This window comes from Scomber japonicus, chromosome 6 (assembly GCF_027409825.1).
Source record: "Scomber japonicus isolate fScoJap1 chromosome 6, fScoJap1.pri, whole genome shotgun sequence".
Taxonomy (NCBI): domain Eukaryota; kingdom Metazoa; phylum Chordata; class Actinopteri; order Scombriformes; family Scombridae; genus Scomber; species Scomber japonicus.
Genome location: NC_070583.1, coordinates 25,281,943 through 25,301,511, shown reverse-complemented (window position 1 = coordinate 25,301,511; position 19,569 = coordinate 25,281,943). Strand labels below are relative to the sequence as shown.

The following is a 19,569-nucleotide window of genomic DNA, read 5'->3' as shown; positions in this document are numbered from 1 at the left end:
ATGAGGCTCTGAGGCCGAATGCAGGTGTCCTCGCTCCCAGTGTCGGGTTACCGATGATCTGCTCTCTATCACATTCACATTCATATTTATTCTTTATCTTTGCACTAAATGTCACCTGATTTATATTGTTTATGTGCCTTGTAAGGTGACCTTGAGTGCTTTGAAAGGCGCCTTTAAATACAATGCATTATTATTATTATTTATCATAATTAACCCTCTGTCACTGCCCGAATTGCACCATGCATGTGCGTGGGGGGGGCAAACTACTACAAATTGGGCAGTGACAAGTGATTCAATAGATGTAGCTGTTTTTATACTGTTTATATTGCAGCAAGGACTCAATCAAAAGCAAGAGTGTCTTTATTTCTAAAGTAGAACATCTTCACCTTCACAGTTGTGATGTGATGTGCCCATTTACGGTCACCAATAGAGGGCACTGCAACATTGTAATTCTTGTGTGTTACGCAGTTTCTTGCAGAAGTAGACTAGCTGAGAGCTAAGCTACACAGCAGCAAGTAAAAATGTGCTAGTGTACTGTTTATGAAGACCTATATTAAATAAACTGTTAAGTGAAGCCGCTTGTTTATGTGTACTTCATGACAACAGACCACCAGTATGTTTCCTCAGCAGCTAAATAAACTAGCTGCTACTCTCAAACTGCGTACAACAGTGAACAGTGAGTTTTCTTCTTCTCTGGATGCTTTCACAGCTTGTTTCTTACTGACTCTACAGCATCACCTAGTGGCAGAATGCAAATAGACATTTTTATTGTTTTTAATGATCATCTTTGCTTCAAAATATATTTTTCATGGAAATGTTGATGCTTAAAAGTTGTGTCCACGATTTTTGTCAGCACTATCAGATATCTACAAAAACATAATTAAATCAAGCACAAAAAGGGTTAGCTATATCATAAGGACCCTTGACTCTTGCTTTCAAATAAAGCAGCAAGGCTGCTCAAGCACTGGCAAGCTTTCTATTATAACTTCATTGCCCTTCTACATTAAAACAAAGTAATAATTATACAATTAAAAATGTGTATTTTTATAAGCATTAAGATAACTCTTAGCAACTTTGAAAATTAAGATGACTACGTACAAACTACGTTGTGAAATGAAAAAAGAAATCAAACAAAAACAAATGTTGTCAACTTCATAAGACATCGCCTCTGTCAGATATTTCATTTTATGGAGTTAATATCTATGCTGATGGAGTTGACATAACCCAAATAGCTAAACACATAACCTGGGGGGCAGAGAGTCTGTGTGCCAACCGCAAGGCCCAGCACACCCACCCATGTTTTATATTATACTACTATGACTTTTTGCATGCATGAGGGAGTAAATCCTTAACTGCAAAAAGGGCTAGGCCTATTCAAGGAAAAATGTTTCTGTTGTTGACCCGTCACAATATTTTATCCAAGACTTTAGCATTCCAAAATGTTTGACAGTTAATCAACTAGCGGGTGAAAACAGTGTAGTATTCAGCAGCTGAACAGACAGATATTTCCCACCTGAGTTAGTCAAGAAACAGAGCTAAAACGAAGCTACATAGAGAATGAATTTTGGATGGAAATTTTCTAAGTCCAACATTATTTTTCAAGGAAATTAATACAGTATAATTTCAAATATCAAATTGCATTGCAGAATAACTTTGTAAACGGGAAATGTTTTGTACAACACAACTAATATATTTGTCTGATAACATATAAAGTAATATTCAAAATAGCCCATGGCCCAAAACATTTTTTTATAAGTGTACCTCCCTCCACATGCCCCACCTTTTAGGTCCATGGAGATGAAACATGGACAGGTCTATTTTGGGTTTTTTTATGCCTCTCTAAAATGTATAAATACCAATGCAAGCTTTCGAATTACATCGAGGTACATTTAATGCCACCCAGTGGTTTACAGAATGACTTTCATGCAGAGGTGGCCAGAGAAGGGTTGGGCACTTTTACAGTTGTTGTTGGTGGTGTCTTTCTCTCAGGCTGAGGTGTCGGTCTGTAAGCACAGAGGAGACCCTGAGAATCCCCAGATTTCTAAGGATGGAGACATTATGTTGGGAGGGATCTTTTCTTTCCACAGCAGCTGGAAAGACAGAAAGGATACCTACATGCACAAACCACAGTCACTGCAGTGTACCAGGTAAATAATGCAGTAGAAATGTATTTGGTATAAGTAGATTTAAAATATCTGAGAGGATACAAAAACAACATGGTTATCAACTGATATCCTCTGCTTTATTAATACTGTCAAATGCTTTCATCTCCTGAGCTGTTTTTTTATCGTTCGTGCACACATTTGTTATAATAAATAAACCTTCTGTGTAAAGTTTGAATTTCAGGGGCTTCCAGTTTGCCCAGGCTATGCTATTTGCTATTGAAGAGATTAACAACAAAACAGACATTTTGCCTGGTATATCTCTGGGCTATAAGCTCTATGACACCTGTGGCTCCATTGCTAGAGGAGTGAGAGTTGCACTGGCCTTGGCTAATGATAATGAAGATGAATCTTCACTCTCAGAGGCACCATGTACCAGACCAGCCCAAGTTTTGGCCATTATGGGAGAGACATCTTCATCTCCTTGCATGGCTATAGCCACTGTCATTGGACCCTTTCATATCCCACTGGTAGGTAGGACTGTACAAAATGTATATTCTACACATAGAACATGTTTTGTTTTTCTGTATGTGAATATTTTATATTTTTTTCTTTACACATCCCCCCCCCTTCTAGATAAGTCATTTTGCCACCTGTGCTTGTCTCAGTAATAAAGTCAAGTATCCATCTTTCCTAAGAACAATACCCAGTGATTACTACCAGAGCAGAGCTCTGGCCCAGTTGGTCAAGCATTTTGGTTGGACTTGGGTAGGAGCAATTAGAACAAATGATGATTATGGCAATAATGGCATGGCCACTTTCACAGAAACAGCTCAGCAGCTGGGTATCTGTTTGGAGTACTCTGTATCCTTCTTTAGAACTGATCCACCAGACAAAATACAAAAGATAATTAACATTATCAAGACTTCCACCTCTAAGGTGATTGTTGCTTTTCTCTCTCACATGGATATGGATGTGTTAATACATGAATTGTCCTACCATAACTTGACTGGGTACCAGTGGGTTGGCAGCGAGAGCTGGATCTTTGATTCACAAACTGCAGCTATGGATAGGCATCACATTCTCGATGGTGCCATAGGCTTGTCCATCCCTAAAGCACAAGTCAGTGGCATGAGAGAGTTCATGGTGGATGTGAAGCCACTCAATACATCTAATAATCAAATGTTTACAGAGTTCTGGGAAACATTATTTAGCTGTAAGTTCAAGCAGACAAAGTCAGCAACAGGGAATCAGAGAAAATGTACTGGAGATGAAGATCTGACTGAAGTGCACAACAGCTTCACTGATATGTCACTCATGCCTATCTTTAACAATGTCTATAAAGGAGTGTATGCTGTGGCTCATGCACTTCATAATATTCTTGGCTGTAATAAAACATGTCACACCAATGTGCAGCTAGATCCATTTACGGTAAGTTCAGCATCAAACATTAGTATTTTTACACTGAATCACAACATGAAGAAACTATTAAATACGTTAATGCATTGCTTTAGATTTTACAACACATAAAAAGGATTCGATTCAAAACTAAGGAAGGAGATGAGGTTTACTTCAATAAGAATGGAGACCCAGCGGCAAAGTATGAAATTATAAACTGGCAGCCAACAGAAAACAACATTGTGGACTTTGTGACAGTCGGTCTTCATGATGCATCTTTACCTGCAGACAAACAGCTGAATATGCTAAATAAGTCTTTAATTTGGGCAAAGAACTCACACCAGGTGAGCACCATGTGATATCCTTAACACTGTATAATGTTTGGTTTAGCATTAATAGTTGTGGCTTTTAAACACAGCATTGCTTTTTTTCTCATGCAGGTGCCTTTGTCAGTTTGCAGTGAAATGTGTCCCCCAGGAACACGTAAAGTTCTCCAGAAAGGAAAGCCTGTCTGCTGCTATGACTGTATAAGGTGTGCAGAGGGAGAATTTAGCAACAGTACAGGTACTCTAGTAAAATAAATGAAGTGGATTGTTAAAGAAATGTTAATTATAAGAAATGTCATCCTTGTTTCTGTTTTCAAAATATTGAGGAGTCATGTGGTCAATATGTTGTCCTTTTTAAATTATGTCAAAACTACATAAATACATGAAACATATGAAATATAGACAGTCTTAAAAACAAGAATCAACATTAAAGCCCTTGTGTGTGGAATCGATTTTTGTGTAATTAAAATATTATAATTGCATGTCATTTTGGTTGTAAAAAACTGTTATAATACAGGTTTTAGTTTAAACTGGAAGTCATGATATTGTTTGTGTGCAAATATTTTCAAATCCTATGCAAAGAATTTAAAATACTACAATCAATTTTAACAAATTCACAATGAAGCACTTTTAAAAATTAATATTGCAATGATGCCATTTAAGAAATCAATATAATGATAATGAAAGGGTCATGTTGCCCACATTAGTTTCAATTTCACCTTCCGGGCTGTTAAGATAATTATGACCGAAAGGGTAATAGATGAAGGTGAAAGGAGTTTGTGGTGCTAAAAGGGTTGATAATAAAATAAAATAAAAACACAGTATACAGTTTATGTTAGGAAAGTAAGATTCCTGTGGAAGATCTTTTATTATGCCATATTACTATCATAAGTGAATTTATGTAACATCTGTCTTGTATGAACAGAGGAGACAGGAAAAATAGACCGCGAGTCTAACACTTGCTTCTATATTGATTTTCAGATTCTATCACCTGTGTGCGCTGTCACCCTGAATTCTGGTCAAATAAGAGAAGAGATGCCTGTGTAAAGAAGGACGCAGAGTTTCTATCATATGAAGAGATTATGGGAGCACTGCTCACTGCAGCATCCTTATTTGGAACATGTATGACTGCTGCTGTGGCGTTCATTTTCTTCAGATACAGGAAAACTCCAATTGTCAGAGCCAACAACTCTGAGCTGAGCTTTCTGCTGCTCTTCTCCTTGACTCTGTGTTTCCTGTGTTCTCTGACCTTCATAGGTCAGCCGTCTGAGTGGTCCTGCATGCTGCGTCACACAGCGTTCGGCATCACCTTTGTGCTCTGCATCTCTTGTGTTCTGGGGAAAACTATTGTGGTGTTAATGGCCTTCAGGGCAACACTCCCTGGCAGTAATATGATGAAATGGTTTGGGCCTACACAGCAGAGACTCAGTGTTCTGGCTTTCACTCTCATACAGGTTGTCATATGCATCCTCTGGTTAGCAATTTCTCCTCCTTTCCCTTTTAAAAATTTTAAAGAATTTAAAGATAAAATCATCTTAGAGTGTGCTCTGGGATCAGCGATAGGCTTTTGGGCTGTGCTCGGCTACATAGGACTTCTGGCTATGTTATGTTTCATTCTTGCTTTTCTGGCAAGGAAACTACCTGATAACTTTAACGAAGCCAAATTTATTACTTTTAGCATGCTGATATTTTGTGCAGTCTGGATCACCTTCATCCCAGCTTATGTCAGCTCTCCTGGGAAATTCAGTGTTGCTGTGGAGATATTTGCTATACTGGCCTCCAGTTTTGGATTGCTCATATGTATATTTATTCCAAAATGTTATATAATTTTACTGAAACCAGAGAAGAACACCAAAAAGAATATGATGGGTAAGGGTGCACCAAAAGCATTATGAAAACTGAATATTACATGATAAATTACACATAATTCTAATGTTGCTGTCATTTTTTTAACACTTCATGATCCAGACAGTTTAGTATGTAAGAGTAAGAGTATTTTTTCTGCAGTTATACATCATGAAAGAAGTACAGAACAGTAGTTTGCTTCATATAATTACAAAAATTGTGTCATATCATATGGACAAAACAGCATTATACAGCGAAATTAAATAAAACATAATTTCACATGATCAAGAAATAGAATTGGAAAACCTTTTCTCAACTTTCCTGACGTCTCATTAAGTGTATTTATACAATTATTATTAATGAAAAACATCTATGTCCATGCTGCAGCTGTCATCCTTTTCACTTTAGCAACGGCGAAATCAGCTCACTGATCTTACTTCTCCCCAGATAGAGTCACAGCTCCGCTCAAAGCTTGTTTTTGCCTGTTTTGACGTGGTCTAATTGCTGCCGTTGATGGGCATATTCTAACCCTAACCCTAACCCTAACCCTAACCCTGAGTGCCTCGGACAGGACCACTTAAAGAGTGGCATGATGCAGCCACCCCCTGCATGCACTGCCAGGGACTTTCCTTTTCACAATGCCTGCAATAATGGGACCATTTTCAGCTATGTGTTCTCTCACTTGGCTGCACCAAGAGAGAACCAAAGCTTGAGGTTGACCTCATCAGCGAGGATGAGTACCCTGCTACATCCGGTCCTCTGCTGCCTAAACCATCCCTTATCCCTTCAACTCTTATCCTTTTTGTTCTGGTATTTGTGGCGCTTTTAATTGCTTGGGACACAAATGATTGAATCTGGGAAAAAGAACAGTGCAGATGGAACCTCCTTGAAGTTGAACAAAGGAACTTGTGCTACTGAACTGGATGCTATTTCAGACACGCTAATGGAGAGACAACGTGAATATCTAGAGCCTCAGTTCGTTCAACTTCACGAAATGGGTAAAGGCACAGAGGATAAATTGAACACGATTCAGTCTGATCTGGCCTCGCTCTTGGCGAGTATTGGTGTGGTGAAAGCAGATATTTCGGCTCTGAAGAGCACTGTCAAGGAAAACTCGATGGCAGTGACTAACCATGAGACGGCGCTGCATACACTTGAACTCAAACTCGCAGACATGAAAGACAGAATAGAGGCTGCAACGTTCGTATCATCGGCTTGTAAGAGGGCGTCGAGGGGTCGAACAGTGTGCAATATCTAAACCGGACACTGCCGAAGTGGTTCCTGTCTCTCCAGACTGGGCAGCCGGAGAAAATGCGGGCCCACCGGATTTACACATCTTTTGTTTTTTGTATATTTTCTTCTCTCTATTTGTTTTAATGTGGAGTGGCTCACATTGTGGATTTTGTGTTTACTGGAGGGAGAGGGGCTTGACTGCAATAAGTTGTATGTGTCTGTCTGGGTTCATTTTTTCATATGGTCACAGGTGCTGTCTTTATGTCTCTGTCGGCATTCACTATAGAGGCCTGAATTTAATATTTTGAGCTGGAATGAATAGCCCCCACAAAAGGATTAGCACTCTGGGTTTATTACGCAGGAGGATAATTGACGTTGCATTAGTACAGGAAAGACCAGGGGTGTGGCTGTTGTGGCCAGATGTAACTTTGAAATTAAAATCCAAGACACGTGGTCTGATACAGAGGGCAGGCTGACAATTGTTAAGACAGAAATTAGTAACAGGAAAATAGCCTTCATATCGGTGTATGCACCAAACTGTTTTGATAGAGTCTTTTACAACAACTTGACAAATAGCATGCTGGAGCTTAGTGATTATTCGTTCATTGTGGGGGGAGACTTTAATGCGGTTTGGAGGGAAGCTAATGACAGGACAGGTAAATCTGAGACAAGGGATCAGAAACTGGCCTCCGCAGCTTTACAGGCTTGGGCTAAAACCCTGGGGCTCACAGATTTGTGGCGTTCGACAAATCCATCAGTCAGTGACTACTCCTTTTTCTCTGCTCGACACAAATTTGGTTCAAGAATCGACTACATATTTGCATCCCCTAAATTCTTTCAAAATATTCACAATGTATCTCTGCTTCCCATGGCCCTCTCTGACCATAAAGATGTGCTTTGTTCAGTGGTGCTCAACAGCGCTTCCCCTCACGCACCGAAATGGCGCCTCAACACAACACTGTTGAAATAGGAGGAATTTAGGACACAATTTACAGAAAAGCTTAGGGAATTCTTGGAGTTCAATGTTGATTTGGTCAATGATCCTAGAATATTGTGGGACTCAATTAAAGGTTTTATCAGGAATAATGCCACACTGTTTGCCTCTGACCAGCGCAAGGCCCAAATTTCTAAGTTACATGAATTGTAATGAATGATGAATGATGAATTAACATCATCCTCAGACGCCAGAGTTTTTAATACACAGGACCAGGCAACGTTATTATTTTCATGGGTCAAGGCCCAGCCACCTGTTGGCGATGAAGATTAGGTCCAATGAGCAGTTCTCAGATATCTCCTCAGTCAAATTACAGTCAGGAGCTATCACCACTGACCCAACGCACATCAACAACACTTTACGTAGTTTTTATTCTGACCTGTACAAATCAAACATATCTCTCGACAAAGACAAATGTGACAGTGTTTTGGCTCAATTAAAGTTATCTCGTCTTGCAGTGGAGGAGGCGAATGATTTAGCAAAACCGATTTCTCTTGAAGAACTTAAAAAGGCTGTGCTCAGTATGCAAAGGGGCAAATCATCCGGGCTCGACGGCATACCACCAGAATTTTACGCAGCCTTTTGGGACCTCCTTGGCCCATTGCTTCTCAGTATGATCCATTTTTCAGTAGAGAAAGGTGCTTTCTCTAGGGATGTCAATATGGCTGTAATAACCTTACTACTGAAGAAAGATAAAAACCCAACAGAATGTGGTAATTACAGGCCCCTTAGTCTGTTGAACGCTGATGTTAAAATATATGCCAAGGCACTCTCCCTCTGCCTGCAACCTCATGTATCATCATTAGTTCATTGTGACCAGACCGACTTTATGAAATTGCGCCTGGCCTCTGACAATATCCGCAGACTGCTGCATGTAGTCGATGCAGCAACTGACATCAAAACCCTGGCAGCTGTTTTATCCCTGGATGCGATGAAGGCGTTCGACTGCCTTGAGTGGTCGTTTTGTGGTCAGTTCTGGGGGCAATGGGTTTTGGAGAGGGCTTTATAAAAATGATACAGTTGTTATATTCAAACCCCTCTACAATGGTTCTTACAGGTAACATCTGTTGCATCTAGATCATCTCGCCAAGGCTGCCCCTTGAGCCCGACGCTGTTTGCTCTGTCGCTGGAACCCTTGGTGCAGATGATCCGGTTATTGTTGGTTATTAAGCCCATAACTGTTCGTAACACACACCACCACCTGGCACTTTACGCTGACGACATTTTAGTCTTTCTCAGAGACCCGCTGCAGTCTGCCCCTCACCTTTTATCAATGTTGGAGTTTGGCGCGCTATCAGGATTTAAAATCAGTTGGTCAAAGTCAGCTTTGCTGCCATTGAATGAAGAGGCCAAGACCTCTGGTTTGCCTGCCAATATCCCCTCAGTTCCACATTTTAAATACCTGTGCATTGAAATATTTTCCTCTCTACATCTTATTGTGAGGCACAGTTACACTGAGATACTGAACAAAGTCTTAAGTGATCTGGAAAGATTGGCTAGCCTGCCCAACTCACTCCAGGCACGTATTTCTATTGTCAAAATGAATGTAGTGCCCAGAATAAATTTTGTCAGCTCCATGGTCCCCCTCTCTCCCCCTGCTGGATACTGGGGTAAGCTTCATTGGGCTGTTTCAAAATTCATATGGAATGGGAAGAGCCCCCTGCCTTAGATGGCCACCCACTCTGAGTCTGGTTCTGCCTGAGGTTTCTTCCTGTTAAAAGGGAGTTTTTTCTTGTCACTGTTGCCAAGTGCTTGCTCATGTGGCAATGTTGGATCTCTTTAAAATTAAAACCTGAAGAGTTTGGTTTAGAACCTGCTCTATGTGTAAAGTGCCTTGAGATAACTTTGTTGTGATTTGGCGCTATACAAATAAAGATTGATTGATTGATTGATCCTTGTCTGATAACATATGAAGTAATGATATTCAAAATAGCCTATGGCCCCAAACCCTTTTTCTATTTGTGTACCTCCTTCCACATGCCCCACCCTAAAGGTCCATGGAGATGAAACATGGACAGGTCTATTTTTTTTTATTTTTTATGCTTCCCTAAAATGTATAAATACCAGTGCAAGCGTTTGAATTACATTGATTCACCCAGTGGTTTACAGAATGACTTCTACACAGAGGTGGCCAGAGCAAGGTTGGGCACTTTTACAGCTGTTTTTGGTGGCATCTTTCTCTCAGGCTGAGGAGCAACTATGCAGGCACAGAGGAGATCCTGAGAACTCCCAGCTGTCTAAGGATGGAGACATTATGTTGGGGGGGATCTTTTCTTTCCACAGCAGATGGAAAGACAGAAAGGATACCTACATGCACAAACCACAGCCACTGCAGTGCACTAGGTAAATAATGCCATAGAAATGTGCAGCCTACTAGGTAGATTTAAAATATTTAAAATAAGAGAGTACTAAATCAAAAACAATTATCAACCCATATTCTCTGCTGTATTATTACTGTCAAATGCTTTTATCTAGTAAGCCGTTGTTTTTACTTTATGCACACACTTACTGTATTTACATCTATTTCTGAACATCTGTGTGAAGTTTGAATTTCAGAGGGTTCCAGTTCACCCAGGCCATGCTATTCGCTATAGAAGAGGTTAACAATAACACAGACATTTTGCCTGGTATATCTCTGGGCTATAAGATCTATGATGCCTGTGGCTCCATTGCTAGAGGGGTGAGAGTTGCACTGGCCTTGGCTAATGGTAACGAACATTCATCTTCACTCTCAGAGGCACCATGTACCAGACCAGCCCAAGTTCAGGCCATTATGGGAGAGACATCTTCATCTCCTTGCATGGCTATAGCCACTGTCATTGGACCCTTTCATATCCCACTGGTAGGTAGGACTAGAAATTTATATTCTACATATAGGAAAATGTTTTGAAATAACTGTACTACTGTATGTAAATATTTTATATTTTTATCTTTGAATTTTACACAATAATTCATTTTTTTCCCTCTAGATAAGTCATTTTGCCACCTGTGCTTGTCTCAGTAATAAAGTCAAGTATCCATCTTTCCTAAGAACGATACCCAGTGATTACTACCAGAGCAGAGCTCTGGCCCAGTTGGTCAAGCATTTTGGTTGGACTTGGGTAGGAGCAATTAGAACAAATGATGATTATGGCAATGATGGCATGGCCACTTTCACAGAAACAGCCCAGCAGCTGGGTATCTGTCTGGAGTACTCTGTATCCTTCTTTAGAACTGATCCACCAGACAGAATACAAAAGATAATTAACATTATCAAGACTTCTACCTCTAAGGTGATTGTTGCTTTTCTCTCTCATATGGATATGGATGTGTTAATACATGAATTGTCCTACCATAACTTGACTGGGTACCAGTGGGTTGGCACAGAGGGCTGGATATTTGATTCTCAAACCGCAGCTATGGATAGGCATCACATTCTCGATGGTGCCATAGGCTTGTCCATCCCTAAAGCACAAGTCAGTGGCATGAGAGAGTTCATGGTGGATGTGAAGCCACTCAATACATCTAGTAATCAAATGTTTACAGAGTTCTGGGAGACATTATTTAGCTGTAAGTTCAAGCAGACAAAGTCAGCAACAGGGAATCAAAGAAAATGTACTGGAGATGAAGATCTGACTGGAGTGCACAACAGCTTCACTGATATGTCACTCATGCCTATCTTTAACAATGTCTATAAAGGAGTGTATGCTGTGGCTCATGCACTTCATAATATTCTTGGCTGTAATAAAACATGTCACACCAATGTGCAGCTAGATCCATTTACGGTAAGTTCAGCATCAAACATTAGTATTTTTACACTGAATCACAACATGAAGAAACTATTAAATAAGTTAATGCATTGCTTTAGATTTTACAACACATAAAAAGGATTCGATTCAAAACTAAGGAAGGAGATGAGGTTTACTTCAATGAGAATGGCGACCCAGTGGCAAAGTATGAAATTATAAACTGGCAGCCAACAGAAAACGGCACCGTGGACTTTGTGACAGTTGGTCTTCATGATGCATCTTTACCTGCAGACAAACAGCTAAATTTGGAAAATAAGTCTTTAATTTGGGCAAAGAACTCACACCAGGTGAGCAGCCATGTGATTGCTATGGTACTACATAATGTCTGGTAATATTTGTGACTTTCAACACTGCATTGCTTTTTGTTCATGCAGGTGCCTTTGTCAGTTTGCAGTGAAATGTGTCCCCCAGGAACACGTAAAGTTCTCCAGAAAGGAAAGCCTGTCTGCTGCTATGACTGTATAAGGTGTGCAGAGGGAGAATTTAGCAACAGTACAGGTACTCTAGTAATATAAATATAAAGCTGATTGTTTTAGAAATTGATGTTAGCCATAAATCAATTATTTTTTTCTTTTTCATGTTCATGTGCCAAATTTAAGAAATGTCACCCTTTTCTATTAAGTTTTCAGAAGGAGGAGGAGTTATGTAGTAATTATGTTGTCTTTTAATTACCAATATGTTAAACCATCATGAATGCAAACATAAAAATATAACACATATTAATACAGAATTCTTAGTATATCAACCAGATATCAAATCGACCTTAAGGCCCCCTATGTGGTGCCCCAAGCTTGAAAACATGGGATACATTATGTATATAGAAAGAAATAATACAAGAAAACAAATAAAAATCTTTATTTTGCCATGTAGCTGTCATAACTACATTTATTGTACTAGTGTAGTAGTGTAGTGTCCGTCTTCTGTGAAGTAAATGAAATCAAGAAATGTAAACAAATAGAGTCTAACACTTGCTTCTATATTGATTTTCAGATTCTATCACCTGTGTGCGATGTCACCCTGAATACTGGTCAAATGAGAGAAGAGATGCCTGTGTAAAGAAGGATGCAGAGTTTCTATCATATGAAGAGATTATGGGAGCACTGCTCACAGCAGCATCCTTATTTGGAACATGTATGACTGCTGCTGTGGCGTTCATTTTCTTCAGATACAGGAAAACTCCAATTGTCAGAGCCAACAACTCTGAGCTGAGCTTTCTGCTGCTCTTCTCCTTGACTCTGTGTTTCCTATGTTCTCTGACCTTCATAGGTCAGCCGTCTGAGTGGTCCTGCATGCTGCGTCACACAGCGTTCGGCATCACCTTTGTGCTCTGCATCTCTTGTGTTCTGGGGAAAACTATTGTGGTGTTAATGGCCTTCAGGGCAACACTCCCTGGCAGTAATATGATGAAATGGTTTGGGCCTACACAGCAGAGACTCAGTGTTCTGGCTTTCACTCTCATACAGGTTGTCATATGCATCCTCTGGTTAGCCATTTCTCCTCCTTTCCCTTTTAAAAATTTTAAAGAATTTAAAGATAAAATCATCTTAGAGTGTGCTCTGGGATCAGCGATAGGCTTTTGGGCTGTGCTTGGCTACATAGGACTTCTGGCTATGTTATGTTTCATTCTTGCTTTTCTGGCAAGGAAACTACCTGATAACTTTAACGAAGCCAAATTTATTACTTTTAGTATGCTGATATTTTGTGCAGTCTGGATCACCTTCATCCCAGCTTATGTCAGCTCTCCTGGGAAATTCAGTGTTGCTGTGGAGATATTTGCTATACTGGCCTCCAGTTTTGGATTGCTCATATGTATATTTATTCCAAAATGTTATATAATTTTGCTGAAACCAGAGAAGAACACCAAAAAGAATATGATGGGTAAGGGTGCACCAAAATCATTCTGATAAATTAAAATAAGATATACACATGATTCTAGTGGAACACTTTTAAAAATAATTTGTTATGTAGACAGTTTAGTAAACCTGGTGATGTTAAGAACTCTTAATATAGCAGCATACACATATGTCGAGTGTTGCGATTACTATTACATAATAATTTGTTATCCAGACAATTGGACCTTTATCTTTATTTTACCTTTTTAGAACAGTGCTACAGAAGTAGAGTACAGTAGAGTTATTTGTCGTGCTCATCTCATGTATGACATAGCACATGGAAATAACAGCATTATGCAACATAATTAAATACAATAGAAAAAAACATTATGAAGAAATAGAGAGGGAAAGCATTTTTTAAAACTTTTTCTCTGTTTTTAATTTTGTGCACTTTGTAAAAGTAGAAAAATATGTAAAATTATAATTAAACAATGAAATCTACATTTTGACAAACAAAAATGTCTTTGACCCAACTTGTTTGGTTTCCTCTGGTCTCCTGAGGCTTTAGCTCAACCATGACAACTTCCCTGTTGTTGTTTATGGTGTATAAAGCCCTGCCATCAGCCACAGAGCTGGTCGGCCTGACCTGCAGAGCAGAGGTACAGTATGTCATTGTTCAGGCTGCTCCTCTTTGTTCTCCTAATGGGAAAGGGAGAGTTTGCGTGCCGACTGCAAGGCTCAGCAGACCCACCTGAACTGGCCCAGCATGGCGACCTTGTTATCGGAGGCATTTTTTCATTCCGCACTGGACAAGATTATGTAATTAACACATTTCAGACAATCCCACAAGCACGAACGTGCAAGAAGTATGTTTTCTCATAATTTAGTCTTACATATACTCAATCTATTTTTCATAATATTGCATGTTTGGATATGACACATAACATGAACGAAGATATATGATTTTGTATCTTTCACCATCCCAGCTTCAATTTTAGAGAATTCAAATTTGCTCAAGCAATGATATTTGCTATAGATGAGATCAACAAGAATCCTGACATGCTACCTAATGTCAAACTTGGCTACAAGATCTATGATAAGTGTGGAACAATGGACATACTGAGAGCTGCACTGGCACTGGCAAGTGGACTAAAGAGAAAACTGAGTGATGAGAATTGCACTGAAAGTGAGATAGTGCAAGCTATCTTGGGACATTCAGGATCAAGACCAAGTATTGCATTTGCACCAGTTGTTGGAAGGTTTCACATACCTGTGGTAAGTCAACATAAAAAAATTGGGGGTGGGGGGGTAAAATGTTGGAAATCTCTTTGTGCTATAATGTGAAAAAGTATAACTATCTCATGATGCTGGCTAGAGAGTGTACAAGATTGTTAAATGTTTGTATGTGTTTATTTCCTCTATTACAGATCAGCCATTTTGCCACCTGTGCTTGTCTGAGCAACAGGAAAGATTACCCAACATTTTTCAGAACTATTCCAAGTGACCACTACCAGAGCAGAGCCCTGGCAAAGCTAGTCAAATATTTTGGTTGGACTTGGATAGGAGCTATAGCTGTGCGTAACGAATATGGCCTCAACGGCATAACTGCATTTATCCAAGCCACACAAGAATATGGAGTGTGCGTTGAGTATTCTGAGGCATTTTCGTCGTCAGACCCACCTGATAGTCTGCAGAGAATTATAGAGATCATCAAGCATGCCACTTCTAAAGTGATTGTGGCTTTTATGTCTCACCGAGAAATTAAGTTGCTGGCAGATGAGTTGTACAGACAGAACATTACAGGACTGCAATGGATTGGCAGTGATGCCTGGATCACAGATCACTCTCTGACAGACAGTGAGGGACACAGCATCCTGGTGGGATCATTAGGCTTTGCTGTCAGCAGAGCTCAGATCCCTGGGTTAGAGGAGCATCTGAGGCAGCTTCATCCCTCTCAGTTCCCTGACAGTCAGTTTTTTAAAGATTTCTGGGAAGACACATTTGATTGCTCTTTGAACCAAAGCGCAAACACACAAAGAAAGCCATGCAGTGGCTTTGAGAGCTTGCAAAATGTTGAATCACAATTCACTGATGTGTCTGAACTGAGATTCACTAATAATGTCTACAAGTCAGTATACTCAGTAGGCCATGCTCTTGACAACCTGTTCAAATGTGAAGAGGGTAAAGGGCCCTTTTCCAATGGTAGCTGTGCTGATATCAGATATATTCAGCCATGGCAGGTGAGGAACTATCATTTGAGTGTGACAGTTGACTGCATCTACCATTTAGTTGATGTTTTATCTTTTCCCTAGATCCTGCAATATCTCAGCACTGTGAATTTCACCACCCAGGAAGGGGAAAGAGTTTATTTTGACAGCAATGGAGACTCGCCAGCAAGATATGAACTAGTACATTTACAAATGACAAGCAAAGGAACCATGGAAGGGGTGACAGTTGGCATTTATGATGCTTCTCTTCCAGAGAGCCATCAGTTTATCATGAAGAACATCCCAGTTGTCTGGGGTAATGGGTTGACTAAGGTAAAGCAGAAACTGAGGTTTCATCTTCTCAACTGTATTTCACTGACAACAGTGCTATACATCTGAATATGGATGACCAGACCTGCATGTATGTATTTAATTGTACATACGGTATGAATTGCATTTGTGTGGCAGGTGCCTGTGTCAGTCTGCAGTAACAGCTGTCGCCCAGGAACTCGAAAGGTCCTCTCGAAAGGAAGGCCGATATGCTGTTACAATTGCATACTGTGTCCAGGAGGTGAGATCAGTAATTTCACAGGTAAGTAAACAGATGCTGTCTGACATGCAATATCTTTACAAAAGAGAAAATAAAACAAAAAATAAGAAATGCCTTTTTCTAAGTGTTGACATCTTATTACATAACATTGATTTTAATGCCACAATTCTCTGTGTTGTCCAACATTTTGCAGATTCAATACACTGTATGAAATGCCCACCGGAGTACTGGTCCAACAAGCACAGAGATGCCTGCATCCCTAAAGAAATAGAATTTTTGACATATGAAGGAATCTTGGGAACTCTGTTGGCCATATTCTCATTGCTGGGAGTTTTTCTGACTATGATCACAACATTAGTCTTTTACTGCCACAGAGAAACCCCACTAGTACGAGCCAACAACTCTGAGCTGAGCTTCCTGCTGCTCTTCTCCTTGACTCTGTGTTTCCTGTGTTCTCTGACCTTCATAGGTCGGCCCTCTAAGTGGTCGTGCATGCTGCGTCACACAGCGTTCGGCATCACCTTTGTGCTCTGCATCTCTTGTGTTCTGGGGAAAACTATTGTGGTGTTAATGGCCTTCAGGGCTACACTCCCTGGCAGTAATATGATGAAATGGTTTGGGCCTACACAGCAGAGACTCAGTGTTCTGGCTTTCACTCTCATACAGGTTTTAATTTGCATACTTTGGCTAACAATCAACCCTCCCTTTCCTTACAAGAATTTGTTGCACTTCAAAGACAGAATCATCTTAGAATGTCACCTTGGCTCAGCGGTAGGTTTCTGGGCTGTGCTGGGATATATAGGACTACTGGCTATTTTATGTTTTGTGATTGCTTTTTTGGCACGAAAGTTGCCAGATAATTTCAATGAGGCAAAATGTATCACCTTCAGCATGTTGATATTCTGTGCCGTCTGGATCACCTTTATCCCAGCTTATGTCAGCAGTCCTGGGAAGTTCAGTGTTGCTGTAGAGATATTTGCTATTCTGGTTTCAAGTTATGGACTTCTCTTCTGCATTTTTATGCCAAAATGTTACATAATAATGTTAAGGCCTGAGCAGAATACCAAGAAACACATAATGGGAAAGACATCTAAGATATAAGCTATTAACTCTCCAAATCACTTGTAACTTTTTAAAAAGTTTTTTTTTTGTTTCTATTTTGCAGCAGGGTTTCTTTCATAACCAATGTAATCTGTGCTCCTACCTTTTATAACATAGTATTCCTCGGTGCATATTAATTTGTTTCAGTGAATAAATCTTTAAATGTATTCAGTGATTGTGTATTTTTTTAATTCACAACAACAACAACAGTTATAGTATGGTTGTTCATATTTACAACTCCTGTCACTTCAATAAATGTTTCCTCAGCCCATGAGGAAACATGGGTGTATGAAATGAGCTCCCAACATTTTGAAATCACCAGCACCAGCACCAACACCAACAGCAACACAATAAAAATAGATGTATTTTATTTCTGATTTATGAATTAACTCTGACTAGAGGAGAGACATGAACATGCATGTCTCTCATCTTAGAAATCATAGGCAGAAATAAAACTGTAACTGGTTTACAATAGTATAAGGGTCCTTTGAATGACAACATTTCTTTGTGGCTCCAGTCATACCTATGCATAATTAGCCACCTTGCAAAGATAGTTTGTTTGATAGATATGATTTTTTTCCTCAAAAAAAAATATTTAGAAGGAAGACGTGTGTAAACAAAGCACACAACATGAGGTTATATCATGTTTAAATATCTAGCATGTTCTCCCTTTAATCACTCAAGTCTGTCTCAATGAATAGATTGACAAATGTTCAAGTCTGCCAGAAAATGATAGTCAATAGTCAATTTAAAAGTTTATCTGAAGATAATTGAAGGGTTTCAGTCACCTGAGTTAGTCACATGAAATGATAAATGAAAGATAATCTTTTTAGTATAACACATTCCCTAATAATGTTTTGACGGAAGGAGAGTAACAGAAAGAGGCACTAAAAACTATTAAATTTGATAGACATAGACTAAATTTGACTTATTTAGCTCACTTAAGTATAATTTTTAATACAAAAGTTTTAATACATTTTTGCAAAGGGGGGCAGGGGACTGTGGATTTTTTTCCCAACTCACTTATATTGTAAGCACATTACGATAGAGGATCTCTTGATGGCAAATATAAATAGGAAGAATTATTACAGTAAAACTTGTCACATGTTATATGTATATATATGTATACATATACATAGAGTGAGAGAGATAGAGAGGTACATAATCTCCAGATGAGGCCAGGTAAAGAAAGCTGAAAACTTATCTGCAGTTTATAGGGTACAGAACATGTTTGGGGTAAATAATGGTCAGAAAGGTACAAACTGGTTTTTGATACAATTAGGCCTGTACAGTATTCCCCTGACACTTACAGAAAAATATTTGCACTGACACTGATTATCTCAAGTTTAAATATACAATGACGCAATACAGTAGAAATAAAGGTTACACCTACACCTACATAAAAACAACACTGCAGAAAAACAGTGAAAGATAAATGAGTCCCCATCTGTTGTGAGCATGACCTTATTACCCAGTGGCTTGACTCCAGTGGGAAAGCTGCTGTGTGGCTCCAAAACATGGACACAAGAGATTAAACATTGCAACAGATTGCTTCATCCTATTACACAACAACATGGACAACAGGTGGCATGTTGCCTCAAGCAGAAAACATATAGTCCATATTAATTAACAGCTTTGTCACAACATGTAAATGTTATATTTGAAATTAATTATGAGCTTGTTTTGACCTTCCTTCCTTGTTTTGTTTTTAGATCTGACCTCAGGTGTACTGTACCATGCCATAGTTGTTTTCTCTGTATCTTAAATCTTTTAGGACACTGTACTAATAATAATAATAATAATAATAATAATAAGAAGAAGAAGAAGAATATGTAGGCCTATAATAATAATAATGACTTATCAATCTCTTTATATCATATCATGTCATATCATTCCACACAATCCCAAATTGATAATAATATACTGATTACTTGTGAAACATCTCTGAAAAGACTGCAAGTTCAACAAACTATGTAACATTATTAGAAAGTGTGTAATCTGTCTAAATTGGCATCAAAATACTAAAAATGTAATAATTTCAGTTTTATATGTGAAAATGTGAAAAATGTCCAAAATACGGAGCCCCAGGTATGTCATGGGGGGAAAAAATAATAAGTTGTGGCCACGAAATATTAACTCGTTCCCACGAAATAGTAATTTGTTCCCATGAAATAGGTAATTTGTGGCCACGAA

At 39.1% G+C, this 19,569-nt stretch overlaps 2 protein-coding genes across 2 annotated transcripts; both read left to right on the top strand.

Annotated features, from left to right (window-relative positions):
* Nucleotides 1-1,953: 1,953 nt before the first annotated feature.
* LOC128359915 (uncharacterized) lies at nt 1,954-13,590 on the top strand. Its single transcript, XM_053320229.1, has 15 exons — nt 1,954-2,147; nt 2,335-2,632; nt 2,739-3,533; nt 3,617-3,844; nt 3,941-4,064; nt 4,808-5,712; nt 6,368-6,481; nt 6,564-6,888; nt 8,705-8,866; nt 9,998-10,241; nt 10,443-10,740; nt 10,868-11,662; nt 11,746-11,973; nt 12,061-12,184; nt 12,677-13,590. Exons 1-15 carry the CDS (start codon nt 2,059-2,061, stop codon nt 13,588-13,590), a joined length of 5,643 nt encoding a protein of 1,880 aa, XP_053176204.1. The 5' UTR covers nt 1,954-2,058.
* A 657-nt stretch (nt 13,591-14,247) lies between these two features.
* LOC128360107 (extracellular calcium-sensing receptor-like) lies at nt 14,248-17,376 on the top strand. Its single transcript, XM_053320437.1, has 6 exons — nt 14,248-14,384; nt 14,505-14,793; nt 14,946-15,758; nt 15,831-16,058; nt 16,194-16,317; nt 16,469-17,376. The coding sequence occupies exons 2-6, from the start codon at nt 14,539-14,541 to the stop codon at nt 17,374-17,376; spliced, it is 2,328 nt and encodes a 775-aa protein (XP_053176412.1). The 5' UTR covers nt 14,248-14,384; nt 14,505-14,538.
* The last annotated feature ends 2,193 nt before the right edge of the window (nt 17,377-19,569 follow it).

Bases quoted from the DNA above. Each gene is read 5' to 3' on its own strand.
- LOC128359915 (XM_053320229.1), top strand. From the start codon at position 2,059: ATGTTGGGAGGGATCTTTTCTTTCCACAGCAGCTGGAAAGACAGAAAG. The intron at 4,065-4,807 runs GTACTCTAGTAA...ATTGATTTTCAG, and splicing joins AGAATTTAGCAACAGTACAG to ATTCTATCACCTGTGTGCGC. The intron at 10,242-10,442 runs GTAAATAATGCC...ATCTGTGTGAAG, and splicing joins CAGCCACTGCAGTGCACTAG to TTTGAATTTCAGAGGGTTCC.
- LOC128360107 (XM_053320437.1), top strand. From the start codon at position 14,539: ATGATATTTGCTATAGATGAGATCAACAAGAATCCTGACATGCTACCT. The intron at 15,759-15,830 runs GTGAGGAACTAT...TCTTTTCCCTAG, and splicing joins GATATATTCAGCCATGGCAG to ATCCTGCAATATCTCAGCAC. The intron at 16,318-16,468 runs GTAAGTAAACAG...AACATTTTGCAG, and splicing joins TGAGATCAGTAATTTCACAG to ATTCAATACACTGTATGAAA.